At 37.9% G+C, this 23,579-nt stretch overlaps 5 protein-coding genes across 8 annotated transcripts in view; 3 read left to right on the plus strand and 2 right to left on the minus strand.

Annotated features, from left to right (window-relative positions):
• Nucleotides 1-2,740, minus strand: part of LOC129803247 (TP53-binding protein 1-like) — a 20,304-nt gene extending 17,564 nt beyond the window's left edge. Inside the window, exons 1-2 of the mRNA XM_055849700.1 lie at nt 2,487-2,740; nt 1,086-2,210 (exon numbers count right to left, since the gene is read on the minus strand). Coding sequence (XP_055705675.1) covers nt 1,086-2,210; nt 2,487-2,535 — 1,174 coding nt within the window. The 5' untranslated portion in view covers nt 2,536-2,740. The remainder of the gene's footprint in view (nt 1-1,085; nt 2,211-2,486) is intronic.
• A 66-nt stretch (nt 2,741-2,806) lies between these two features.
• Nucleotides 2,807-11,741, plus strand: LOC129803237 (RNA polymerase-associated protein CTR9 homolog). Its single transcript, XM_055849689.1, has 4 exons — nt 2,807-3,039; nt 3,113-3,211; nt 3,284-5,511; nt 10,457-11,741. Exons 1-4 carry the CDS (start codon nt 2,998-3,000, stop codon nt 11,613-11,615), a joined length of 3,528 nt encoding a protein of 1,175 aa, XP_055705664.1. The 5' UTR covers nt 2,807-2,997; the 3' UTR covers nt 11,616-11,741.
• Nucleotides 11,742-11,798: 57 nt separating this feature from the next.
• LOC129803586 (6-phosphogluconate dehydrogenase, decarboxylating) lies at nt 11,799-18,436 on the plus strand. The gene is made up of 3 exons (XM_055850280.1): nt 11,799-11,995; nt 12,067-12,290; nt 17,076-18,436. Exons 1-3 carry the CDS (start codon nt 11,988-11,990, stop codon nt 18,287-18,289), a joined length of 1,446 nt encoding a protein of 481 aa, XP_055706255.1. The 5' UTR covers nt 11,799-11,987; the 3' UTR covers nt 18,290-18,436.
• Nucleotides 18,437-19,065: 629 nt separating this feature from the next.
• Nucleotides 19,066-20,658, plus strand: LOC129803834 (LYR motif-containing protein 4). The gene is made up of 3 exons (XM_055850649.1): nt 19,066-19,253; nt 19,323-19,443; nt 19,504-20,658. Exons 1-3 carry the CDS (start codon nt 19,174-19,176, stop codon nt 19,552-19,554), a joined length of 252 nt encoding a protein of 83 aa, XP_055706624.1. The 5' UTR covers nt 19,066-19,173; the 3' UTR covers nt 19,555-20,658.
• LOC129803416 (D-2-hydroxyglutarate dehydrogenase, mitochondrial) overlaps nt 19,769-23,579 on the minus strand; it is a 121,628-nt gene continuing 117,817 nt past the window's right edge. For all 4 annotated transcript variants that reach the window (XM_055849966.1, XM_055849973.1, XM_055849946.1 and 1 more), the window contains 3 exons: nt 20,371-20,657; nt 20,147-20,312; nt 19,769-20,077 (listed from right to left, as the gene is read on the minus strand). In XM_055849966.1, the coding sequence (XP_055705941.1) occupies nt 19,818-20,077; nt 20,147-20,312; nt 20,371-20,657 (713 nt within the window). In that variant the 3' untranslated portion in view covers nt 19,769-19,817. The remainder of the gene's footprint in view (nt 20,078-20,146; nt 20,313-20,370; nt 20,658-23,579) is intronic.

Here is a 23,579-nt window from a genome sequence, read left to right on the forward strand (position 1 = left end):
TCGACCAGAGTTATCGATGTGGCCTCACCAAACAGTATCGTGCGCGATGGAAAGCCACGCCCACCAAACAGTACTCTGCGCGATTATTACTACTCATAAATTCGAAAAACAATTTTTTCATAAATTTTCAAAAAACTTGTTCAAAGTTGATGGGTACTCTCGTCCCCAAAAATCTAGAGGTCAAATGTAAGGTTATCCCGCCAGTGCCCGCCATTTGCTTTTTGACACCAACCTTGTAAGAAAATTCAAGCGGGAGCGAAATTTTTGTCAATATGGCCGATAATTTTGACATTTGGCAGCGAAAGAGATTGCTTTCGGGGAAGTTTTTCCTATTCTTCCAGATTTTGGTGAATTCTGATTGTCCAGGAAGTGTCTTTTATGCTTTTGAGAAAGCTTAATGTGTCTGCAATAACATCCTGTTGAGAGAAATGTGTGTTAAAGTGTTATTCTGTGAAATATTTTGAGGAATCTGTTGGCAAGCAGGAGCTGGGTGTCCTTTTCAGCACTTCCTGGACATCCCACAAGATACTGGTCAATAATTCTTCTTGTTTTAGTGATCAACATTGTAAAGGAGTCATTTGACATGCAAAAATAATTCACAAAATTGATATTATTGGCTTTTGGAAAATTGAAGTTTGTCCAAGTTTCTATCTTTTGCATTCTTTAGGGGACGAGAGTTCCCATGAGTTTTCCAATTTCCCAGAGGCGGAGAAAATTCTTTCTCTACAAAAGTATCATATTTGACCAGTAAGACTTACAATAAAGTGAGTTTTACTGAAATTCGTTCGCTGGATATGTTGTGGTCCGGTAAGAGTTAAGTACCGATTTTTCAATTTTCAAATGCTTTTGTGATTTATGAATTAATTTGATCTCTAGCAGATCAGTCATTCCAAAAAATTATGCAAAAAATCTAATTCACGGTTTTATTTATTTATATTTATATTTATAAAAATTTAATTCTCGTGAGTTCGAGCATTCCGCAAAGCTGGGACGCTTTGCCATCTTTTTTTTAATACTGGAACTTAACAAAGAACAAAGACTACATAACCTTATTCTAGTATCAAAGTTTGAGAAATAAGACTTACCTTTCTTTTCTTCAGCTTTCTCCTTGGGTGGCTCAACCTTCTCTGCAACCTTTGCTGGCTCCTTTTCCACCTTCGCTGGCACATCCTTCTGCTCCTTCTTCACCTCCTCGGGCTTTTCCTTGGCTTCGGCCGTAGGTGGCAGTTCCTTAGCAGCTGGGGCAGGTTTTGAGGCTGGAATGTCACTCAGCGTCTCTTTCGGTAGATTCTTGGACACAACCGCCACCTTGGGAGGCAGAGGAGTAGGAGGGGTTTCCTTTTTCTCGAAGGTAATGCATTCTGTTGTGGATGAGATGACATTCTCATCATTTTCTGCCACTGGAGCTGTTTTCTTGGGGCTCTTCTCTTCTACAGTGGCATCTCCATCGACTTCCATTTTCTCCACTTCGGGTACTTTCACTTTTGGCTTTGTAGTGTCTTCACTCTTAGCCTCAACCACCTCCTTGGGCTCCTCAGGCTTGCTGGGTTCTGCCTCCTTCGCCACTTCAACTTTGGGGGCCACATCCTTTTTCACTTCTTCAACTTTTTTCTGTGCTTCCACTTCTGGCTTCTTGGGTTCTTCTTCCTTGTTTTCCGTGGTGGTTTCCACTTTTTTGGGCTCTTCCTTTGCTTCAGCTGGCTTGGGAGTTTCTGCTGGCTTGGGAGCTTCAGCTGGCTTGGGTGTTTCTGCTGGTTTGGGGACTTCAGCTGGTTTGGGAACTTCTTTCTCTTCAGCTGGTTTAGGGGTCTCTTCTTTGGGTTTTGCATCAACCTGTGTGGGTTCCTCAGGCTTTGCCAAAACGCCATTGTCAGTTTCTGACTGTCGTGTGCTGTTTGACGGAGTTTTACCCTCAACAATGCACTCCATTCTCTCCAGTAAATCATCAGATTTCCCATCTTCTTCGAGTTTTTTCAGGAGATCTGCCGGTTTGGTGATTTCATTGCTCAAAACTGGCGCTTCAATGGCATCAAGTTTGGCAATCAAATCATCATCGTCATCCTCTTCGGCATTTTCGCCATTGTTGCTTGTCTTGGGCTTCTTTGCCTCATTCTCATGCTCCCGCGCAACTTCCTCTGAATGACGACGCTTCAGGGAGTCAATGTTTGTGTGGATTTCTGTCTCCGTCACAACCTTTGCCGTTTCCCCGGCTGAAAAAACACGATAAACCAGAAAGCTCTAAATCCCAGATATTTGGCACATTTGACTGAAAAATTTTCCCATCAAAAACTCCCCCCAAATGGCTCTTGCGGGAAAGTACAAAAAAAAAATGCCATCGTCCCAGAAACACTTCCCAATTCCCAGGACATTAAATTTCCCTCAATCAAGTTAGCATTGACTTCACTGAGTTGTTTTATCGTGAAATTTATCGTGGGGAAATGCAGAAAAAGCCCCAAAATACGCAATAAAAGTTTCACTTTTCTTACCATCCACATGAAGCGCCGCCGCTTTTTCCACAGGCTCAGCAAGATCCATATTTAACACTTCTGTATCCAACTCCACGTCAAATACACATCAAAATCCAACAGAGAGTCTTACACTGAATACTTCAGCACTATTTTTAACAGCGTACCACAGCAATTTCACAGAAAAAGAGCGATTCCTCTTCACTTGACGCCAATTTTTCGTGATGATGTTCCTCAATTTTTTGCATATGGCCGACCGGCTTCGGTTTTCGAATATCACTTTTTTTGCGGTATATTCACCACTGTCCCAAAAAGCCAAGTTTTTCACCACACTGGGACTTGTTTTTCGAAATGTCAAGTGGTGAGTGTTATGTGCGAAAAAGTGGCGTGTGTTTATCAATCTTGCGAATTTCTCTAAATTTTCACTATTTTCGCCTCAATAATCGTGGAAAATTGTGCCTAAATCTCTGACATTGTGTACAGTAAATAGTGAAAAAGTGAAATATAGGTGGAGTGTGAGGAAATTGCAATAATGGCAGCGCCAATTGAAATTCCTCTTCGGGACACCGATGAGGTAAGAAAAAATTCATTTTTGTAATTATTCTGCGTGTTTTCTTACAAAATCTTCATCTGCATTTGTAAATTAGGTAATTGAACTCTATCTTGAGCAACTTCCCGATTGTGAGGAAGTCCTGGGGATCTTAAAGCAGGAAAGGTCCCAGTTGAATACGTGGGTGACCGTGGCTGTAAGTCAAACTACCAGAAAAGTCAGATAATTTTGTAAATTCGTGGCTAAAATTCATTTTTTTCCTGATCAGCTGGCTTACTATAAGCTCAACAAGACAGATGAATTCATCAAGATCCTGGAGACAGCGAGGGTGGAGGCGAATATTGATTATCGTGAATTTGAGAAGGATCAAATGAGAGCTTACGACATGCTGGCAGCCTACTACGTCCAGGAGGCGCACAGAGAGAAGGCCAAGGACAAAAAGAGGGAGCTATTTATGAAAGCTACCCATTTGTACACAACAGCAGACAAAATTATTATGTACGATCAGAATCACTTGCTAGGAAGGGCATATTTTTGCCTCCTGGAAGGCGACAAGATGGAACAGGCTGATGCACAATTCAATTTTGTGCTCAATCAATCCCAATCAAATATCCCATCTCTCCTCGGAAAGGCCTGTATTGCCTTCAACAAAAAGGACTACAGATGTGCTCTGGCCTTCTACAAGAAAGCCCTGAGGACAAATCCCAATTGTCCGGCAGCTGTACGCCTGGGAATGGGACATTGCTTCCTGAAGATGAATAATCAGGAAAAGGCAAAGTTAGCCTTTCAGCGTGCCCTCAGTCTCGATCCGCAATGCGTAGGAGCACTCGTTGGATTGGCAATTCTCAAGCTCAATCTCCATGAGCCAGAATCCAATCGTCAAGGCGTTCAAATGCTCTCAAAAGCCTATACCATTGACTCAAAAAATCCCATGGTGCTCAATCATCTGGCCAATCATTTCTTCTTCAAGAAGGACTACCAGAAAGTTCAGCATTTGGCTCTGCATGCCTTTCACGACACGGAAAATGAAGCAATGCGCGCTGAAAGTTGCTATCAACTAGCCAGGGCATTTCACGTCCAACGAGACTATGATCAAGCCTTTCAGTACTACTATCAATCCACGCAGTATGCCCCATCGAATTTTGTCCTGCCACACTTTGGCCTTGGGCAGATGTACATCTATCGTGGTGATACAGAAAATGCTGCACAGTGCTTCGAAAAGGTCCTGAAGATTCAACCGGGAAACTATGAAACCATGAAAATTCTCGGATCACTCTATGCAAATTCCAATTCACAGTCCAAAAGGGACATTGCCAAGCAACATTTGAAAAAAGTCACTGAACAATTTCCGGATGATGTGGAAGCATGGATTGAATTGGCACAGATTTTGGAGCAGAATGATCTACCAGGATCACTCAATGCCTATCGCACGGCAACAAATATTCTCACGGAAAAAGTCAAAGCAGAAATACCTCCAGAAATTCTGAATAATGTTGGAGCTCTGCACTATCGTCTGGGGAATCTCGATGAGGCACTGAATAAGCTAGAAGCGGCTCTGGAGAGGACAAAAATTGAGGCACAGGATGATCCACAATACTATCATTCAATTTCCGTCACGATGACCTACAATTTGGCAAGGCTCTATGAAGCCATGTGTTGCTTCGATAAAGCCGATAAACTCTACAAGGATATCCTCAAGGAACATCCAAATTACATTGATTGCTATCTGAGATTGGGATGTATGGCCAGGGATAAAGGTTTGATATTTGTAGCATCGGATTTCTTCAAGGATGCCCTGAAAATTAATACAGGAAATCCAGATACAAGATCTCTCCTGGGAAATCTTCATTTGGCCAAGATGCAATGGACACTGGGTCAGCAGAATTTTGAGACAATCCTCAAGAATCCCGCTACGTCAACGGATGCCTATTCCCTGATTGCCATGGGCAATTTCTGGCTTCAGAGCCTCCATCAGCCAATTAAGGATAAAGACAAGGAGAAGAAGCATCAGGAGAAGGCATTGTCCATGTACAAACAGGTCCTGCGCAATGATCCACGCAGTATCTGGGCAGCTAATGGCATTGGAGCTGTTCTGGCGCACAAAGGATGCATCATTGAGGCAAGGGATATTTTTGCACAGGTCCGAGAAGCCACAGCAGAATTCTCAGATGTCTGGCTCAATATTGCCCATATCTATGTGGAGCAGAAGCAATATATCAGTGCCATTCAGATGTATGAGAATTGCCTCAAGAAATTCTACAGGCATCACAATGTCGAGGTGCTTCAGTACCTGGCTAGAGCATACTTCCGGGCTGGGAAGCTGCGAGAGGCCAAATTGACGTTGCTGAGGGCACGCAGAGTGGCTCCGCAGGACACAGTGCTCCTCTTCAATATTGCCATGGTTCTACAGCGACTCGCCATGCAGATTCTGCGAGATGAGAAATCTACGCTGGCCATTGTGCTTCAGGCTGTCCATGAACTGGGACTAGCTCACAAGTAAGTAAAAAATGGAATTTGAAAGTTGGATTTTTCAATTTTAGATGTTAAATTAGGTTCAAACTTTGCTAAAGCATTTCTCAGGATACCTTAGGAAAAGGAATTGGTGAAAAAAATGCTAAACATGCACAAAATTCAGGAATACTAAGGGCCTAGACTCAGGCTGATCCTCGAAAAATAGGCCAAATATTGTCGATGATCATCCTGAATCTATTTGGACCCTAAAATACACTAGACAGACTTATGGCTAAAGTCGAGAAATTGCTTAATCACGTTAAGCCGTCTCTTGGCTTAAGGCGTATGTCTGTTAAGACCCTAACATCAAAGGCGAATAATACTATTAATTCCTGGAATTTTCAGCATCTGAAAAATCTCGAAAAACACGAGATCCTTAAAATTTCGGGACCCCGAAAGTAGCAGGATTCAGCATGGTTCTTGGTATTGGAATGGATCCCGGAAACCTATATTTTAAAATTTTAGATTTTTGGGATCCCGAGATTTCAAATTTCAGGGTTAGTGAAATTTAAAATACAAGATCCTGAATTTTGAACTCAAATGCAATAGGGTAAATTAAGCTAATTCAAAACCTACTCCAAATGGAAATTTTTCGCTACTCTAAATGGAAACGTCATTGTTTTCATGATAAATATAGTACTAAATTACTATATTTATATATTTTCTATACCTCAGTTTCATTATTTAGTTAATTTTGCTCCAAATAGAGCAAAAATCCATTCATATTCACAAATTTTAATTTGTTAATTTCTCAGACAAATTAAAAGTATACCTTTTCACCATTGAATTTTTCATCGATCGACCATATTTTCCAATGAAAAACACAATAAAGTGATTGTTGTTTATTCGTTTTGTTTAACATTTATGTCTTATTTCTAGCTAATTTTAGTTAAATTCAGTGCTAATCTTTATTGTTAACGGTACGTGAAGTTTTCAAATGAAATAATTACCTATTTCGTGAACAAAAAGAGTTTTTCTGAAGTGTCTGCAAATGCTTCAATAGGAAACTCTGGAAATATGATTTTTTTGGTGAGATTTTCTTATTGTTTTAGATGGGAAAGGAGAAAAGACCAGGAATAAAAACAAATCCTACACTCAAGAGCAACTCAACAAGGTTTTAGAAGCCTTTCGTTTGTCTCCAATTAGAAACTTTCCCTTGTCTCCATTTGGATTAATATGTTTCCAATCGAAGCATTTTACGCTCGCGTATTTTTCTTGTGTTTAAGAAGTTTTCAAATTATATCTAAACCTAAAGCATTTTCACTAAATGGTAACATTCTAGAAGAGTCAAGGAGTAAATTTATGTAATTTTCCTTCAGAAAAAATATGAGCCCAATGTGTTGAATCTTCTGTCAAAATTAAAGCGTCTGGAAATGGTTTTGAATTAGAACATTTACCCTAATGAGATATTTGGAGTTCAGATCTTGGCAATAAAAGGGCTGAGAAAGCGTCCCATGTTTTGCGGACCGCTCGAATTCACGAGTCGTGTTAACCTTTATTCTTAAAAAAAATCAATATAGTGATATACCCGATTATAGGGGTTTATATGCGAAAAGATCCGTTGGACTAATCTAACTGAATCCCTTAGACTAATTTTGAAATACAATGGGAAAACTTTGTTTTTAACCGATTTGGGGGATATAGGAAGAAGATAAGGCGAGAAGAATAAAATCAGTCGCAAAATAATGTCATTTTAGGAGGGGTTGTTGAAGACAGAACGTCGATATATCTAACCGTTTTCCCATTATTTCAATAAACAAAAAAACAAAAAAAATCTGCGAAAAACAAAATTTTCAAAAATAAATGAATTACAAATAGGAAGGAAGGAGCCATCCAGCTCCCAAACGTTGGTTAGAGAATAAATTCCCTGTTTTCTCTATTTGCATCAAGTTATCGGCCGGATTCCATATAATTAATTAATTACTGATACTTTACTGTTTGAAAACGATGCAGTTTTGTTTGGAACTTTAAAACCTTTTATATAAATCCAAATTTGGTCAAATCCGTGGGAAAATAAGGTCTCCAGAGTGGTTGGCCTGATCTTGTACAATTCAAGACGTCGAGATGACCAAAAGGTACTGTCCAAAATCCCAAAAGCTAGATTCCTGAATGGGTCAAAATTTCCGAAAGTCAATATCCCGAAAGCCAAAATCGTGCCTCCAGCATACACGGTTACAATCGTGGGAATAGCTATGACACTTGAATTCAAGATTTTGGTGTTTAGTATTGTATCGTTCTGTATTTTGGGATTTTGATCCATTTGTGATTTGTGGTTCCGTATTTTGGCTTTTTCGGGATTTTCCTTTTTTCGGGATTTTGTTTTTTTTCGGGATTTGGCGTTTGGGATTTTGGTTTTTCGGAATTTTTCGGGACCCGACCGGTTATGGTTGTCTAGGGGCGAAATTTTCACTTAAGATATATTTAGTAGCTAGAAATTTCGAGTTGTAAAAAAGAAGTTGCCAGAGACACTTCAGAAGACCAAGAAGAAATTGAAAAATTATAAAATCGTGCCAAAATTCTGTGCAAAAAAGGGAATTTTTATTAGAAGGAAAAATGTCCCTACACTATGCCCTGTAGATCCTTAGACAAATTGTTAGACAAAACTCTGGAAATTCCCTATTGAGTCTACCTCTTATGAAAGCTTGAAGATCGAGCCTAAAGCTCTGGAAAGTGTTGCTGTCATTTTAAAAGTGACTCCACTAATCCGACCATCCTGACTAATTCTACTTCCTGTCAACTCAAGTAAAAAGACTCACAGTAAATTTTCAAAATTGTTTGCAGCCTATTACTTGTTGTCTTTTTAATACCATGTAACTGAATTTCTAATCATATTTAGTGGAATTATGTTAATCTTTTGTGTGGTGCAGAATAAGTGAAAATTAATTTATAATATAAATAGAAATTAAATAGTAACAAAATTCGATAACTTAGGTTCATATCTTTTAAGATCATTACAGTTTTAATTTTTTTTGTGAAAATAGTATATTTTGATGGCATTAACTGCAAAATTCCCTTTTTGACGAGAAATTGTCAAAATGTATTGAAGCTTCAATAACTCTGTTCCTAAAAAATTAAAAAGAAGAAGAAGAAGAAGAACTCTGTTCCTAGGTCGGCATAGACGAACACAGAGAATAAAAAAGCGAGCATTGTGTCAATTATCTCCTTTGAATATATTTTATCGCTATTGAGCTTTTCATTTCCACTCCGTTTGCAAATTATAGCAATAAATTATCCCACAATATTTTTAAAAAGTCTCTACATATTTTGAGAAATTTTCGTCAAATTAAAGCATTTTGACGTTATTTAACCCTTTAAGGACCATTGGAACACCGGTGTCCCATAAAGAAAATAATTTTTCCTGACCACCTAAACTTATTTTTTTTTTATATTTGCACACAATTGTAAATTAGACGGTTGAAGGAATCTAGGATATTTTTTGCAAGTCTCCACCTATTTGCTATACAGTAAATTTTTAAGCTAAAAAAAATACGAATTTTTAAATTCTCATATTGAAAATTAATTTTAATTTTTTTTATACTTCCAGTTTTTTTAAGCAAAACCGTTATGGAAAAGAAAACTACAATATCCAAACATAATATTTTTCGTTAGAGTGAAAATTATCAGTCATTGGTATAGTCAGACAAATTACTCAAATTTTGGGCTATTTTTGTCCCTATCGTTCATAAAGACAAAAAATATACCAAATCAGACTCTGTTTGCTTTTCGAAGGTTAGATGTAAGATGTTTGACAAGTTTTGTTTATCAGTTTCATTTTTATTGGTGATTTTCGGTCAGCGAAAACTGTCTCGTCGTTAAAGGGTTAAGCAATTTTCGTCAAAAATTGCATTTTTGACAGAATTTTGACGTTTCCACCTACAAACTGCGCAAACAATTTTGTTCAAAAAAGGATTTCTTTGAAGAATAACATTCATTTTCCTCCTTTTTTTTTGGAATTGCTCGAAAACGTGTCGTGCGATTTGTTTTTTTTTTATTTTGGGATAGGTTTTAAAGGTTGTACATGAGGGCATTTCGTTCTTATACGAAAATCCCGTTGAATCATTCCCAATAACGGTTTTGCAAGGTCAAAAGTTAAAAAGGCTCTAGAGTCTAGACCTCTAGAGAGCGTATTTCTCAACAGAATGGGGTCATGTTTGGGTTAATTGGAAAGGTCTTGGAATTCCTCATAAGCTTGAAACGATTCAAATCGGTAATGAACCGGTTCATAACCGATAACTATTTTTTATCCGAATGTCAATTATATTACTCCTGAGGTATTTTGGGCATTGTTTTGAGTGATTTATAAATTGAATCAGATTGATTGTGAACCGGTTATGAACGAACAAACTAATTTTTATCAGAAAATCAATTCTATTGCTCTTAAAACTATTTTGGGATATCTTTTGAGTGGTTTAAAACTGGTAAACAGTAATGCCGGCTTCAGACTGGAGGTTTACTCCCAGTTGCCGTAGGTCTCAAAAATCTAAATAACAAGCAATTTTATTGATTTTTCAAAATCTAATGAATCATTTGCCCTTATAATCCAATCCTAAACAACAATTTCTAAAAAAAAAATCGTGCCTGATTAGGAATTAGAGGAGTTAAGCCATATGGCTAAGTCTTAGGTCTGAAGCCCGTATAAAGGATGCGAAAGCACTTTTGAGATATATCATCTAAGTCATGAATCCGTTTTGTTTAACTCAGATATTAGGGTAAAAGGAATTTTGCAACTTAGATTTTAATTGTAAATAAAAGCCAGGGGACGAGGGGACTCAGAAGGTAAATGAGGTCAATGTCAGAGCACTTGCTTTATGACGCAAAGGCTCTCAGTTTCGATCCTTTGATTAAGTCAGGATGATAATTTCAGACAATTAATGCAAAGGTTATTTAATTTAGGTTTTAATTTTACTAATCTAGGCTCATTACTTTTCAGGTACTTCACATATCTATCCGTTCATGGAGACAAGACCAGGTACAATGTAGCATTTGCAGCAGCTGAAGCTGGACAGTGTCAGGATCTTCTGTCTCAGGCACAGTACCATGTTTCACGGGCTAGACGTATTGACGAGGAGGAGCGTTCGCTGAAGCAGAAGCAGGAGGAGGAGAGGAATGCATTTAAGATGCGTCAAGAGGAGGAACGTCGTCGATTGGAGGAGATGCGTCATAAGAGCAAAGAAGAAATGTTGCTCAAGAGACAGGAATATAAGGAGAAGACAAAGAGTGCTTTGATGTTTCCGGAGAACTTTCAGGAGCCCAAAAAGAAGGGTGGAAGATCACGTCGAGAAGATTATATTTCTGATTCGGGTGGAAGTGATAGTCCGGCGGGTGGAAGGGGAGAAGCAGGAGGTCCCGATGGAGGATCGTCACAGAGAAAGAGGAAGCGCGAGAAAGGGAGTTCGTCAAAGTCCAGGAAGCGTCGAGAGAAGGGACGCAGAAGGGGATCAGGCACGGATAGTGATGCTCCAAGATCCAAGAGGGGCAAGAAGACCAAGGCTGAGGCTAAGGCGGCCAAGAAGAAGCAGACAGAAGGATTGTCGCAGAAGCAAAAGAGTAGGATTATATCCAAGGCCACGATTTCCACGAGCGAATCTGATAGTGATTCCAATGATAAGAGGAATAGGAGTGGAAGTGGGACTCCGACACGCAGGAGCCGCAGGATTTCTTCAGGAAGCGACAGATCACGATCAGCATCTTCGGCTGGAAGTCGGCGATCTCGATCGGGATCGAGATCTTCGGGAAGTGCACGGTCTCGACGATCTTCGAGGGCATCCAGTCGGTCAAGGAGCGGTTCTCGCTCAAGATCTGGCGGATCTCGGTCACGTAGTGGTTCTCGTAGTGTCTCTCGCAGTAGGTCTAGAAGTGCTTCGCGCTCAAGATCACGATCTGGCTCCAGGAAATCACGTTCGAGGTCTGGTTCGCAGAAATCTCGTTCACGCTCCAAGAGTGGCTCTCGCTCTCGATCAGGATCACGATCAGCATCGGGCAGTCGAAGTCGGTCCCATTCTAGGAGTCGTTCCAAGTCAGGATCACGCAGTCCTTCACCAGCTTCTGGCGGTGAAGATGCCCCCCGTCAGTCTGGAAGTGAGAATTAGAGTTAAGTCCAGTTTTTTTCACTAGCCATTTAGTGAAGATTTTTTTCTGCTGAAAAGATTAAGCCAATAATTTGCATTATGGGCAAATTTGTAAAATTATCCCCAATAAATCATGTTCGAAAATGATTCGTTAGTGTGGTGAATTATTCAAATTGTGGCCGGGAATGTTCGAAAAGTCAGTTCGTGCCGGCATCGGAGATTTTCGGTTGACCTCCGATCCAGTCGGCAAAGTCAAAATCTCGTAACATTTCCACGCTCCGAAGACTCCAGTTTTCTGGTGCTTTTACAACACTTCGCGAGTGAATTAGTTTAGCAAAACATTCCCTCTTGGGTGCCCAGTTATTTCCACAAGGAGTTTTAAAGTCAATAACCATGGCTCAGTGAGTATTTTTGATGGTTGGCTAAAATCTTAAAGAGGAACAGCCCTGAAAAACCTCGATTTTTTTTTCAGGAAAGCTGATATTGCCCTGATTGGTTTGGCCGTGATGGGTCAGAATTTGATCCTCAATATGAATGACCATGGATTTGTGGTCTGTGCTTTCAACAGGACCGTTGACAAGGTGCAGCAGTTCCTCAATAATGAGGCCAAAGGAACAAAGGTCATCGGAGCCACTTCCCTCCAGGACATGGTGTCCAAGCTCAAGACACCCCGCAAAGTGATGCTCCTTGTAAAAGGTAAATCGCATATAAATCCTTATCAGTCACGTTCAGCCATTATCGTTCAATTGGCCTATCTTGCATGCATTTTCTGACTCAGCGTTTTGCGACATTCGCGATTTTTTCCATCGTTCCCTCGTGGGCTCCAAAGCTCTCTCTCTCGCCTGACCCCCAAGTTTGACCGCAAAGAGAGCAAAAGCATTGAATTTGCTCCACACCTGTAATTTAACGCTTATGCTGAAGGTTGTCACCTTTCGAATTGAGAGCACGTGAAAGTCAATACATGAGTCCCATCGCGACTGACCACATCGCTTTTTCTGCACAACACTGGCACATCTCTGAAAATCTTTTAACATAATTAATTTCATCTCATAAACATGCCCAGAGGTAATTTACTCATCCAGTCAATTGTGCGTCGTCGTGGATCATTTTAAAGTAATTTAAAAATGTAATTTAGAAGAAACCGTATTAACTTTTTGCGGTGTTTGATGGTTTGAAGAAATGTTTTGAGGCTTATGGACTCTACACACTAAAGACATTTATGTCCATATTGAAGCAAATTCCATACATTTGTGTAGGAAAAACTCTTCAATATGCACATAAATTTCTTTAGTGTGTAGGGGCCATTAGAGTCAAGCTACCGGTACCAAAGAGATAAAAAACAGGGATTATATTCAAATTATTAAATTTAAAGAAATATTAAAGAAGATCTAAAAAACACGAAATATCAAATCTTTTAGATTAAGAAAAATATCCCAGAACGTCAAAGGAGTTCCAAGGAGCAGATTTATTCTTTGGCAGAATAAAACTGCGTTCACTAATTAACTGAGATTTTTAAATTCAATTAATTGACGTAATTTAAAAATTTCTTCAATATTAGGTAAGATTCTTAACACTCGCACCTACTATAATCGTAACAAAATCTCATGTCCTCCGATCGGCCCTAAACTTTGCCAAAATGTGTTTGGCCACTTTCTAATCACGAATATATGGATGGCTAAAAACCGTTCCCGTTCGTCGGTCCGGTCGCTCTTTGGAGCTTAATATCTCCTAAACAAGAGAGATATCGACTTGCGGTTTTCGACGAAGGTTATATATCGGGTGAAAGTTGCAACTTGGTGCATTAACCCCCCACCCCCCACCCCTCATTCCGCCATTTTGATTGTTAGCTCCGCTATGGCATAGATCGGACACAAATTTTAATACATTATAGAGCTACCCCTTTAAAAAGTCAAAATCGGGCAGATGGCATAATCTGAGCAAAAAATTATGTTTGGTTTGGAGATATAAATGCCCTCTACAATTGTGCCAAAATAATTATCAAAATCGGTTGACAGAGTCGAGATAATTGAGTTTTTTATGTATGTAATATGAAATTGGTTTTTTCGACATTGGCGCTCCTAGCGTTGGTCTTACGAAGTTCTCATATCTCCGGTTGTATTTAACTCTTTAAGGACGATTGGGTCACCGGTAACCCAAAAATGAAATTTTTCCTAGGGTCGTCTAAAGATAGTTTTGCTCTAAAACAGAGGTGTGCAAGAAATCGTTGAAACCGAATTAACGTCAAATGAAACATGTATGTCAATGGTCAAAATGCTACTATAACAATCTTATTTTGACGTTAATTCGGTTTCAACGGTTTCTTTCACACCTCTGCTCTAAAAAGTCAGAAAAAGTTATTTTTTCTGACCCCCGATTTTTGACCTTCTCGTCCATAAAACTTGGAAACTTCATAGGCTAGACTACAACACTCTAAAATTTGATTAACTTGCACAAATGGTGTTTCTGGGAAGTGGGAAAAATGAGTTCGAATTTTGACGCTATCGCAGTGCCACTTGTGGCAAGTTTTAAACTTTCATCTGAAAGTGCTCATCGAGACGAAACCAAAAACCCAAAATTTAGGTCAAAACGTCGATTAGAACCGGAGATAGAGACCGGTCAATTTTCGAACTTTGACGCCTTATATCTCGGGTTATGGGTCATCGATCGACTTAAGAATTTTTTTATTTGATCGGCTTCCAAGAAACCGATATGATCAAGTTTTGGAGCAAAATTATAGAGGAGATTTAGTCTATATTCCACTATCATCCTTCTGTCAGTTCATTTACATCCTAGATATTTTGATTTAAGGGAAACTGGGGCACCACCAAACACGGGGTACCACCAAACTCTGCGATTTTTTAATCAGATATTCGACTTCAGAGGATAAGACCTATAGGAACTTATAGGCACTATAGGGATGCTTGTCCACTGAAGGAATGGTCAAGATAGTCCAAGTAGTTTAGAAATAAAAATTAGTGTTTGGTGGTACCCCGTGTTTGGTGGTGCCCCAGTTTCCCCTAAATAAAAAGTTTGCAATTTTTCAGAAATTTGATTCCTAATTGCTGTATAATATTTCTCTTTTATAGTTCCAAACCGATTTTGCATGCAATCCGAGTTTGCTCACATTAAGAATCTGGCCTACAATAAGCTGATCTAGGCTTATCATTAGCTTTAACTTTAAATCATTTAACCCTTTAATGACGAGACAGTTTTCGCTGACCGAAAATCAGCAATAAAAATGAAACCGATAAACAAAATTTGTGAAACGTCTTACATCTAACCTTCGAAAAGCCAACAGAGTCTGATTCAGTGTATTTCTTGCCTCTACGAACGATAGGGACAAAGATAGCCAAAAAATTTAAGTAATTTTTCTGACAATACCAACGACTGATAATTTTCATTCTAATCAAAAATATATTATGTTTGAATATTGTAGTTTCTTTTTCCAACACGGTTTTGTTTAAAAACAATTGGAAGTATAAAAAATAATTAAAAACAATTTACAATATGAGAATTTAAAAATTCGTCATTTTTGAGCTTAAAAATTCACTATATAGCAAATATCTGGAGAATTGCAAAAAATATCCTAGATTCCTTCAACCTTCTACTTTGCAATTACATAGAAATACAAGAAAAAAATAACTTTAGGTAATCAGGAAAAATTATTTTCTTTATGGGACACCGGTGTTCCAGTCGTCCTTAAAGGGTTAAATACATTAATATTCAACTCAAATTTTTAAAAAATACGCTAGTTTGCTACTCCCTCCGTTCCGAAATAAGTCGTACGTTTAGAAAAAATTCTTGTTCCGAAATAAGTCATACGACTTATTTCAGAACGGAGGGAGTATTATTTATCCGTAGGTAGTGCTCTAGGGTAAATGTCCTAATTCAAAACCATTTCCAGACGCTTTAATTTTGACAGAAGATTCGACACATTAAGTTCATATTTTTTCTGAAGAGAATTACATAAATTTGCTCCTTGACTCTTCTAGAATGTTACTGTTTAGTGAAAATTCTTTAGATATAATTTCAAAACTTCTTAAATACAAGAAAAATACGCGAGTGTAAAATGCTTCTATTGGAAAGAAATTAATCCAAATGGAGACAAGGGAAAGTTTCTAATTGGAGACAAACAGTGTAACTGAAACCGCGACGAAAGACTTCCAAAACCTTGTTGAGTTGCTCCTGAGTGCAGGATTTGTTCTTATTCCTGGTCTTTTCTCTTTTCCCATCTAAAACATTAAGAAAATCTCTCCAAAAAAAATCATATTTCCGGGGTTTCCTATTGAAACATTTGCAGACACTTCAGAAAAACCCTTTTTGTTCACGAAATAGGTAATTATTTAATTTGAAAACTTCACGTACCGTTAACAATAAAGAATAGCACTGAATTTAACTAAAATTAGCCAGAAATATGACAGTTAATGTTAAACAAAACGAATAAACAACAGTCACCTTATTGTGTTTCTCATTGGAAAACATGATCGATCGATGAAAAATTCGATGGTGAAAAAGGTACACTTTTAATTTTTCTGTGAAATTACCAAATTAAAATTTGTGAATTTAAATGGTTTTCGCTTTATTTGGAGCAAAATTAACTAAATAATGAAACTGTGATATAGAAAATATATAAATACAATAATTTAGTATTGAATTTTTCATGAAAACAATGAACTTTCCATTTGAAGTAGCGATAAATTTCCATTTGGAGCAGGTTTTGAATTAGCTTAATTTACCCTACTATCCCAAGGAACTTCACCAAACTCTTTTATCACTTTTTCTAGGTGAAAAAACAAATTTTCACGAAAAACTATTATAAGACCAAGAGATTTAGGAATGGTAGCAATCTGTCAAAAAAATTGATGGAAAATAAACCTAAATGTGGAGGCATTTTTCTTCAAAAAATCCTTTCTTTAAAAATAGGAATTTTTCTTTCAAGAATTTTTGAAATAATTCTTGATGAAATCAGCTCCAATGTGTAGACACACTTAAGGCGTGTCTACACATTGGGAGCAATTTTCGTCAAAAATTGCGTTTTTGACAGAAATTTGACGTTTCCCCCTACAACGCTGCAGGGAATTTCCTTCAAAAAAGCAATTTTTGACAAAAATTGCTCCCAATGTGTAGAGGCCATTTAAGACCTATTTTGACCAATATCCTATTTTGAAATCCTTGAAAAAATTAAAAAAACATTCATAAAAATAAATAAATATCAAAATCATCAATCGATAAAATTAACTTTTTGTCAAATGGTACGATTAAAATAATAAATAACAAAGAGAGGACCATTAAGGATTATAATATCAATGAACTTATTGGTTATTCTGATTGGATAAGCTTAGAAGTGGAATTAGAGATTAAGATGGGTTATTTGTCGCTAAAACAATATCTTATCATTTTTTATTTATGATACGCCGCTTACACAGAATAAGAAGAAAAGACGAATTAGAGAGCCTGATTAATTTTGATTTTTGGTTTTAGCTGGCAGTGCTGTAGATGCCTTCATCCAGCAATTGGTGCCCCTTCTGTCACCAGGAGATGTTATCATTGATGGTGGGAATTCTGAATATCAGGATACAACGAGACGTTGTGAGGAATTGGAGAAAAAGGGGCTTCTTTTTGTTGGCTCGGGAGTGAGTGGTGGCGAGGAAGGTGCTCGCAATGGTCCATCATTGATGCCTGGAGGTCATGAGAAGGCTTGGCCTCTGATTAAGGACATCTTCCAGGCGATCTGTGCCAAAGCTGATGGGGAACCATGTTGCGATTGGGTGGGAGACGGAGGAGCTGGACATTTTGTCAAGATGGTTCACAATGGGATTGAGTATGGAGACATGCAGCTCATCTGCGAAGCTTATGATCTGATGAAAGCCCTGGGAATGAGTCAAAAGGAGATGGCTGAGGCATTTGATGAATGGAATCGTAGTGAATTGGATTCATTTCTTATTGAGATCACTCGGGATATTCTCAATTTCAAGGATGACAAGGGGTATTTGTTGGAGAGAATTCGAGATACTGCTGGTCAGAAGGGGACAGGAAAGTGGACAGCTGTGGCTGCTTTGAATTATGGGGTCCCGGTGACTTTGATTGGCGAAGCAGTTTTCTCGAGATGTCTGTCAGCCCTGAAGGATGAGAGAGTTAATGCCAGTCGCCACTTGAAGGGTCCTTCTGGATCAGCATCTGTTGGTGATCGTGCTGAATTTCTCAAGCACATCAAGAATGCTCTGTATTGCTCCAAGATTGTGTCATATACCCAGGGATTTATGTTGATGCGCGAAGCTGCCCGGGAATTCAATTGGCGCCTCAATTATGGAGGAATTGCTCTGATGTGGCGTGGTGGATGTATTATTCGCAGTGTCTTCCTGGGAAATATCAAGGAGGCCTTCACACGCAATCCCAATCTCACGAATCTCCTTCTCGATGACTTTTTCCGCAAGGAAGTTACTCGGTGCCAGGATTCGTGGCGTCAGGTGGTGAGTAAAGCTGTTCTCTGGGGTGTTCCTGTGCCAGCTCTCTCAGCTGCCCTTGCCTTCTATGATGGCTACAGATCTGATCGTCTACCGGCAAACCTTCTGCAGGCCCAGAGGGATTACTTTGGTGCCCACACTTACGAACTCCTTGGTCAGGAGGGAACATTCCATCATACAAATTGGACAGGAACTGGCGGAAATGTTTCTGCCAGTACATACCAGGCATAAAATGTCACAATAAATTGGGAGTATTTGGATACAAGGGGACACTAACTTATTCCAGCGAATCTTTGTGATAACCCATTGGCTATTTTTGTACGCACTTTCCACAAAGTGGATGCTTTTTTGGGAAAAATAAAGTGGTTTTCAAAAGTTCATGGCGGTTATTTTTAAAAATTTCGAATATCGAAATTTTGGGACAAAATATTGCACTTTTGCGTTCAAAAAGTGGGCCTTGCATTTTGCAATTTAATGGTGGTGCATTTGATTTTGTGTTTTTTAGTAAAAGTGAAAATCTCGAGAAAATATGATTATCTTTGGTAAGTTTCTATTTTATAACAGTAAATATATAAAAAATATATTGTTAATTAATATAAGATATCAAAAATGTGCAATTATAATAGCCGTACTCACTATGGCGCTGTTATCTTGTAATATCGTTACCTCGTTATCTCGTTATGTTCTCGTAATGTATTTTATAAATGAAAAATTATAACAAGATAACAGATTACGGAGATTACGAGATAACAACGCCATAGTGAGTACGGCTAATGTATTTATTTTATATTTATGAAAATTGTGGAGCCTCCACCGGCATTTTTTACGATTTCCTTGTTTCTCCATAAAATAAAAATTTCAGTATGTATTACTGCTTTGTTTGATATTTTATCAATTTCACTTGTTTTCTGAGAAATATTTTATCAGAATCATCAAGTTTTATATTCTATTCTACAATAAGTAAAACAAAAAACGATTTTTTATATTCACCACCGTGGATTGTGAGGTTATGTACAAAAGAACGGCGCAGAAAAATAAATGTCAATTTCGTAAGTTTTGTTATCAGTTCCTCAATTTGCATTTTTCCGGTGAAATACATAAGAAATCCAGTGGTAATGAGTTCTAAATCCAAAGTACTATCCCTCTACAAGACAATGCTGAGGGAATCTCAGAAATTCTCCTCCTACAACTACAGGTAAAGTCTATTTAAAAAACTTCATTGTTTATTAGCAATTGTTTTTATTGATATTCCTACTAATTTTAGAGAATACGCCAGGCGAAGGATAAAGGATGCTTTCAGAGATAATAAAGATCTCTCAGATGCCCAATCAATACAGAATCAATTGAAATATGCTGATGAAAATCTCCAAGTAATCCGGCGACAGGTGAAATATTTGTGAGGTTATCCGGAAACTTGAATTAACTCACGGAATCTTATCTTTCAGGCTCTAATTGGTGATCTGTACAAGACCGATAGGCTGGTAATTGAGAAGTAAAAAGAAGACACCAACATAGATGATACAAAGTGTGATGAAGTAATCATAAACTCAAATCTTTAGCATTGTTGAACTATACTCGAGAGTAAACTTTGGAAAAATACAGCATTTCTTTAGGTAACAATATTTTCTTTGACTACCGACTACCGTGACTCATTCTCATTTTATGCTGAGTAATTCCTCACAAAGGGTTTAATATTAGGCAATATTAATATTTCCGAAATAAAACCATAACAATTTATTTAACAATTATAAAAAAAATATTACAAATTTCTGGGCAAGACTTTATAGGGATTGAGGATTCCATTGGGATCCAGAAGGGTCTTCATTTCTCTCATCAAGTCCAGGGCTTCAGGGCTCTTTGAGTATTTTAGGTAATTGGGCTTGAGAAAACCAATTCCATGTTCTGCACTTATGCTGCCTTTCAAATTACTCGTGAACTCATAAACAAATGGTTCTACCAATTTGTATATTTCTTGAGTAAATTCCGGACAGCTCACATTAAGGTGTAAATTGGAATCACCTGAAAATACAGAGAAAATCCAATATTCCTAATCCGTTTGTTAATTTAAAAAAAAGCATAAAACTTTACCAATATGCCCATATCCGCAGACTTTTGTTGCCAAACTTCCTACGCGCTCCTTCATCGCCGGAATAATGTCGTAGAAATGCTTCAGGGGCACTGAAACGTCGTATTTAAAGCAAAATCCATCATAAAGAATTCCAGGGGCAATTCTTTCTCTAAGTTGCCAAATATCCTGCAAGTACTAAATCCTTAAAATCATCCGATAACAGAAAATCATTTAATCAACTTACCCTCATCTTCCTGGATTCATTCGTCGTTGTTCCATCGAGAACAATTCCCGATTCCATTGAATTATTGAGGAAATCATGCAATTTCTCTTCATCGTGTTCCACTCGGCTTCCTGATGTCTCAATTAGCATGTAAAAAGGATATTCTGGGATTGGGGATGAATGGTTGAAAGGTTTTGTACTGCATTCCAATGATTGTGCATCGATCATCTCACAGGAAGAGAGAATCTCGCCCAATTGTTGCTTGGCCAGCAAGAAGGTCTTCATCACATTTTCGTAGTTCTCCAGGCCTTAAATAATATTTTTTCAGCGTTATTATTTATTAGAGGATTATTAATAAGTTTTATTTGGAATAAAAAATTTTCTTGAATTCTTGAAGTTTTATTTTTCCTCCTCAAATTTTCAATATCTACGGTAAGTGTGCCAAATTCCGGCCAGCTTGCAATTTCGGCCACAGTTTTTGTTCCTCGAATTTCCATGAACTTTTAGATTTTACGTACTCTAGAGATTATACAATGCAAAAGAATAACAAAAAATGTAGTTTCGATAAACGAGATGACGTGAAAAAGATATTGGAAGTATTCCCGAAGGGCAAGGAACTATGAGAATGAAGGTGGCCGAAATAGGGCATCAAGGCTATGTCTATATTTTTATTCATTTTAAAATGTATTAAGAATGATTTTAGAGTAAATAAAAACGGTAAACTCTTTACAAGGTTCCGAGCAACACTCTTTAGGAAGAAAGAATAAAAAAAAAATCAATTTGAATTTAAAATATTACATTTCAAACTTGAGACTTTGACGCTTGCATGCAACTATGTCGAAATTTGGCACACTCACCCTACACATGTTTTTTTTTTTTTAATTATCTAGAAAAAGGTGTGGCAAAGCGTCCCAGGCTTTGCGAAATGCTCGAACTGGTGACTTAGATGCTATATCACAAAAGTACTTCCGCATCATTTACCGTTTACCGGTTCTCAACCGATTTGAACCGATTCATAAATCTCTCAAAAGACCCCCCAAAATAGTTTTAAAGGTAATAGGATTGATTTTCAGATAAAATTTTTTTATCGGTTATGAACCGATTCGTTACCGACTCAAAACCGATTGGAACCAGTTCAGTTTTGTCGGAAATTCCAAGACCTTTCCAACGACCCCAAACATGACCCCATTTGCTTAATAAATGCGCTCTATAGTGTCTTTTTAACCTTTGACCTTGAAAAACCGTTATTAGGAATGATTCAACGCTATTTTCGTATATGGACGAATGTTCGCCTGGGTAATCTCTAAAACATATCCAAAAGTGAAAAAAATCGCACGACGCGTTTTCGAGCAATTCCAAAAAACATAGTTTTGGAGGGGAAGGGGAGAGGTGGTGGAAAATTAGGGACATGTTAACGATCCTTGGGTCAACTTATGGGGGTCCCCCTTAGGTCTCAAGTCGCTATCTCTAACCGTTTGGCCTCTAGAGTTGGCGACAGACGGACAAACAGCGTGACGACATTTCACAGGAATCGCCTGAAACGTGAAGATTTGTTGACAAAAGTGGTCTCCGGGGGGGGGGGGGGGGTGAAAAACTCGTGGGATTATATATACTACTCCTCTCCGTAGAGTTCGAGCAGTAATAAGAGCATAAAATACAAAGAAAAAAAAATTGTAAAATTGTTCGTAAATGTTCGTGAATTCCTGTTGGGGACTTAGAAAATGCTCGTAAAACGTACTAACCCACAAATTCTTAAAAGCTTGTACTTTTTCACAAACATTGTTCGTAACATGATCACTTGACGAGCATTTTTTGTACTTTTACAAACATCTGTTCGTAAAATGTTCGTAACAGTACAAAAAATGCTCCTCAAATGATCATGTTACGAGCAATGTTTGCGAAAAAAGTACAAACTTTTACGAACTTGTTTGTGGGTTATACGATTTACGACCATTTCGTAGAGTACAGCAAACAATGTGTTAAGCTTTTGTGTCAGTGGTATCTATTCAATTTTGTTTAATAAAGGTAGCGAATGTGTTGAGTGCTATGAAGATATGATTTCAGGTATTTATTTTGTTAAACGTTTTAAGTTTTTTTTTTGACCACTTTGTATATCAGGAACTGCTCAAAATAGACCTCATGTGACCTAAGACCTTAGGAAAGGTAAGGGAGGGGGGTAAACAAAAACAAAAACACGAGCATTTCGTAAGTCTTCCTATTGGAGACTTACAAAATGCTCTTTTTTATACGAACAATTATTCAATTTTTTTTTGTGTAAACAACCTTGCCTAAGACAATCCTCCTCTATCTTGAAGGAATATGTGCTTTTCCAGCTTTTCTAGCTCTTTTCTAAAAGTGAATTTTGTGGTAATTCTCAAAAATACAAGGGAAAATATTCTGAGGATAATCTATAACCTTTTAATGTTTTTTATTACGAATCCTCTTCTTTTTAGGGGGAAGTGGGGCACGTTTGAATTGGAGCAGCTTTGAAATAGACTTTTTCTCTTATTTTTAAATGTAATTGAACCTTATCATCATGCAACTCAGCTACACAATCGAATTATAAAGCAAAATTATATAGGTAAGGTCTAGTTCTATTTAAAAATAGAAGAAAAAAGCCATATTTTACAAGTGATCTAATTCAAAGGTGCCTCACAACCCCCCCCCCTAAACAAAGCAAATAGGGGCATGTGAGACTACTTTATACTTGTTACACTACTTTATAAAATAATTTTTGAAATTCCCCTAAATGTATACAAATGTTTTCACGCGACAAATTTGAAATATATTTTTTTATGAACCGTTGGCGCTGAAAATAGGCTAAAAAATTGGCGCCGAAAATATTTTGCATACATTATGGCATTTTCGTAACTTATTCCAAAGAGCTCTCCTGTGGGTAGGGGAAACTGGGGCACCACCAAACACGGGGTACCATCAAACACTGCGATTGTTTAATCGGATATTCGAATTCAGAGGATAAGAGCTATAGGAATTTATAGGCACTATAGGGATGCTTTTCCATTGAAGAAATGGTCGAGATAGTCCATGTAGTTTAGAAATAAAAATTAGTGTTTGGTGCTACCCCGTGTTTGGTGGTGCCCCAGTTTCCCCTATGCAATTTTTCTGTTTCTGGAGTGAGAAAAAGCCTGAGAGGCTTTTTCTCGGTCCAGATAATTTCTTTGAAAGCGGAACTTCTTGTATTGCCTATATTGTATTTTTGCTTTAGAAAA

This window comes from Phlebotomus papatasi, chromosome 1, assembly GCF_024763615.1.
Source record: "Phlebotomus papatasi isolate M1 chromosome 1, Ppap_2.1, whole genome shotgun sequence".
NCBI classification, from domain to species: domain Eukaryota; kingdom Metazoa; phylum Arthropoda; class Insecta; order Diptera; family Psychodidae; genus Phlebotomus; species Phlebotomus papatasi.

Bases quoted from the DNA above. Each gene is read 5' to 3' on its own strand.
- LOC129803237 (XM_055849689.1), top strand. From the start codon at position 2,998: ATGGCAGCGCCAATTGAAATTCCTCTTCGGGACACCGATGAG. The intron at 3,040-3,112 runs GTAAGAAAAAAT...TTTGTAAATTAG, and splicing joins CTCTTCGGGACACCGATGAG to GTAATTGAACTCTATCTTGA. The intron at 3,212-3,283 runs GTAAGTCAAACT...TTTCCTGATCAG, and splicing joins ATACGTGGGTGACCGTGGCT to CTGGCTTACTATAAGCTCAA.
- LOC129803586 (XM_055850280.1), top strand. The intron at 12,291-17,075 runs GTAAATCGCATA...TTTTGGTTTTAG, and splicing joins AGTGATGCTCCTTGTAAAAG to CTGGCAGTGCTGTAGATGCC.
- LOC129803834 (XM_055850649.1), top strand. From the start codon at position 19,174: ATGAGTTCTAAATCCAAAGTACTATCCCTCTACAAGACAATGCTGAGG. The intron at 19,254-19,322 runs GTAAAGTCTATT...TACTAATTTTAG, and splicing joins TTCTCCTCCTACAACTACAG to AGAATACGCCAGGCGAAGGA. The intron at 19,444-19,503 runs GTGAAATATTTG...CTTATCTTTCAG, and splicing joins TCCAAGTAATCCGGCGACAG to GCTCTAATTGGTGATCTGTA.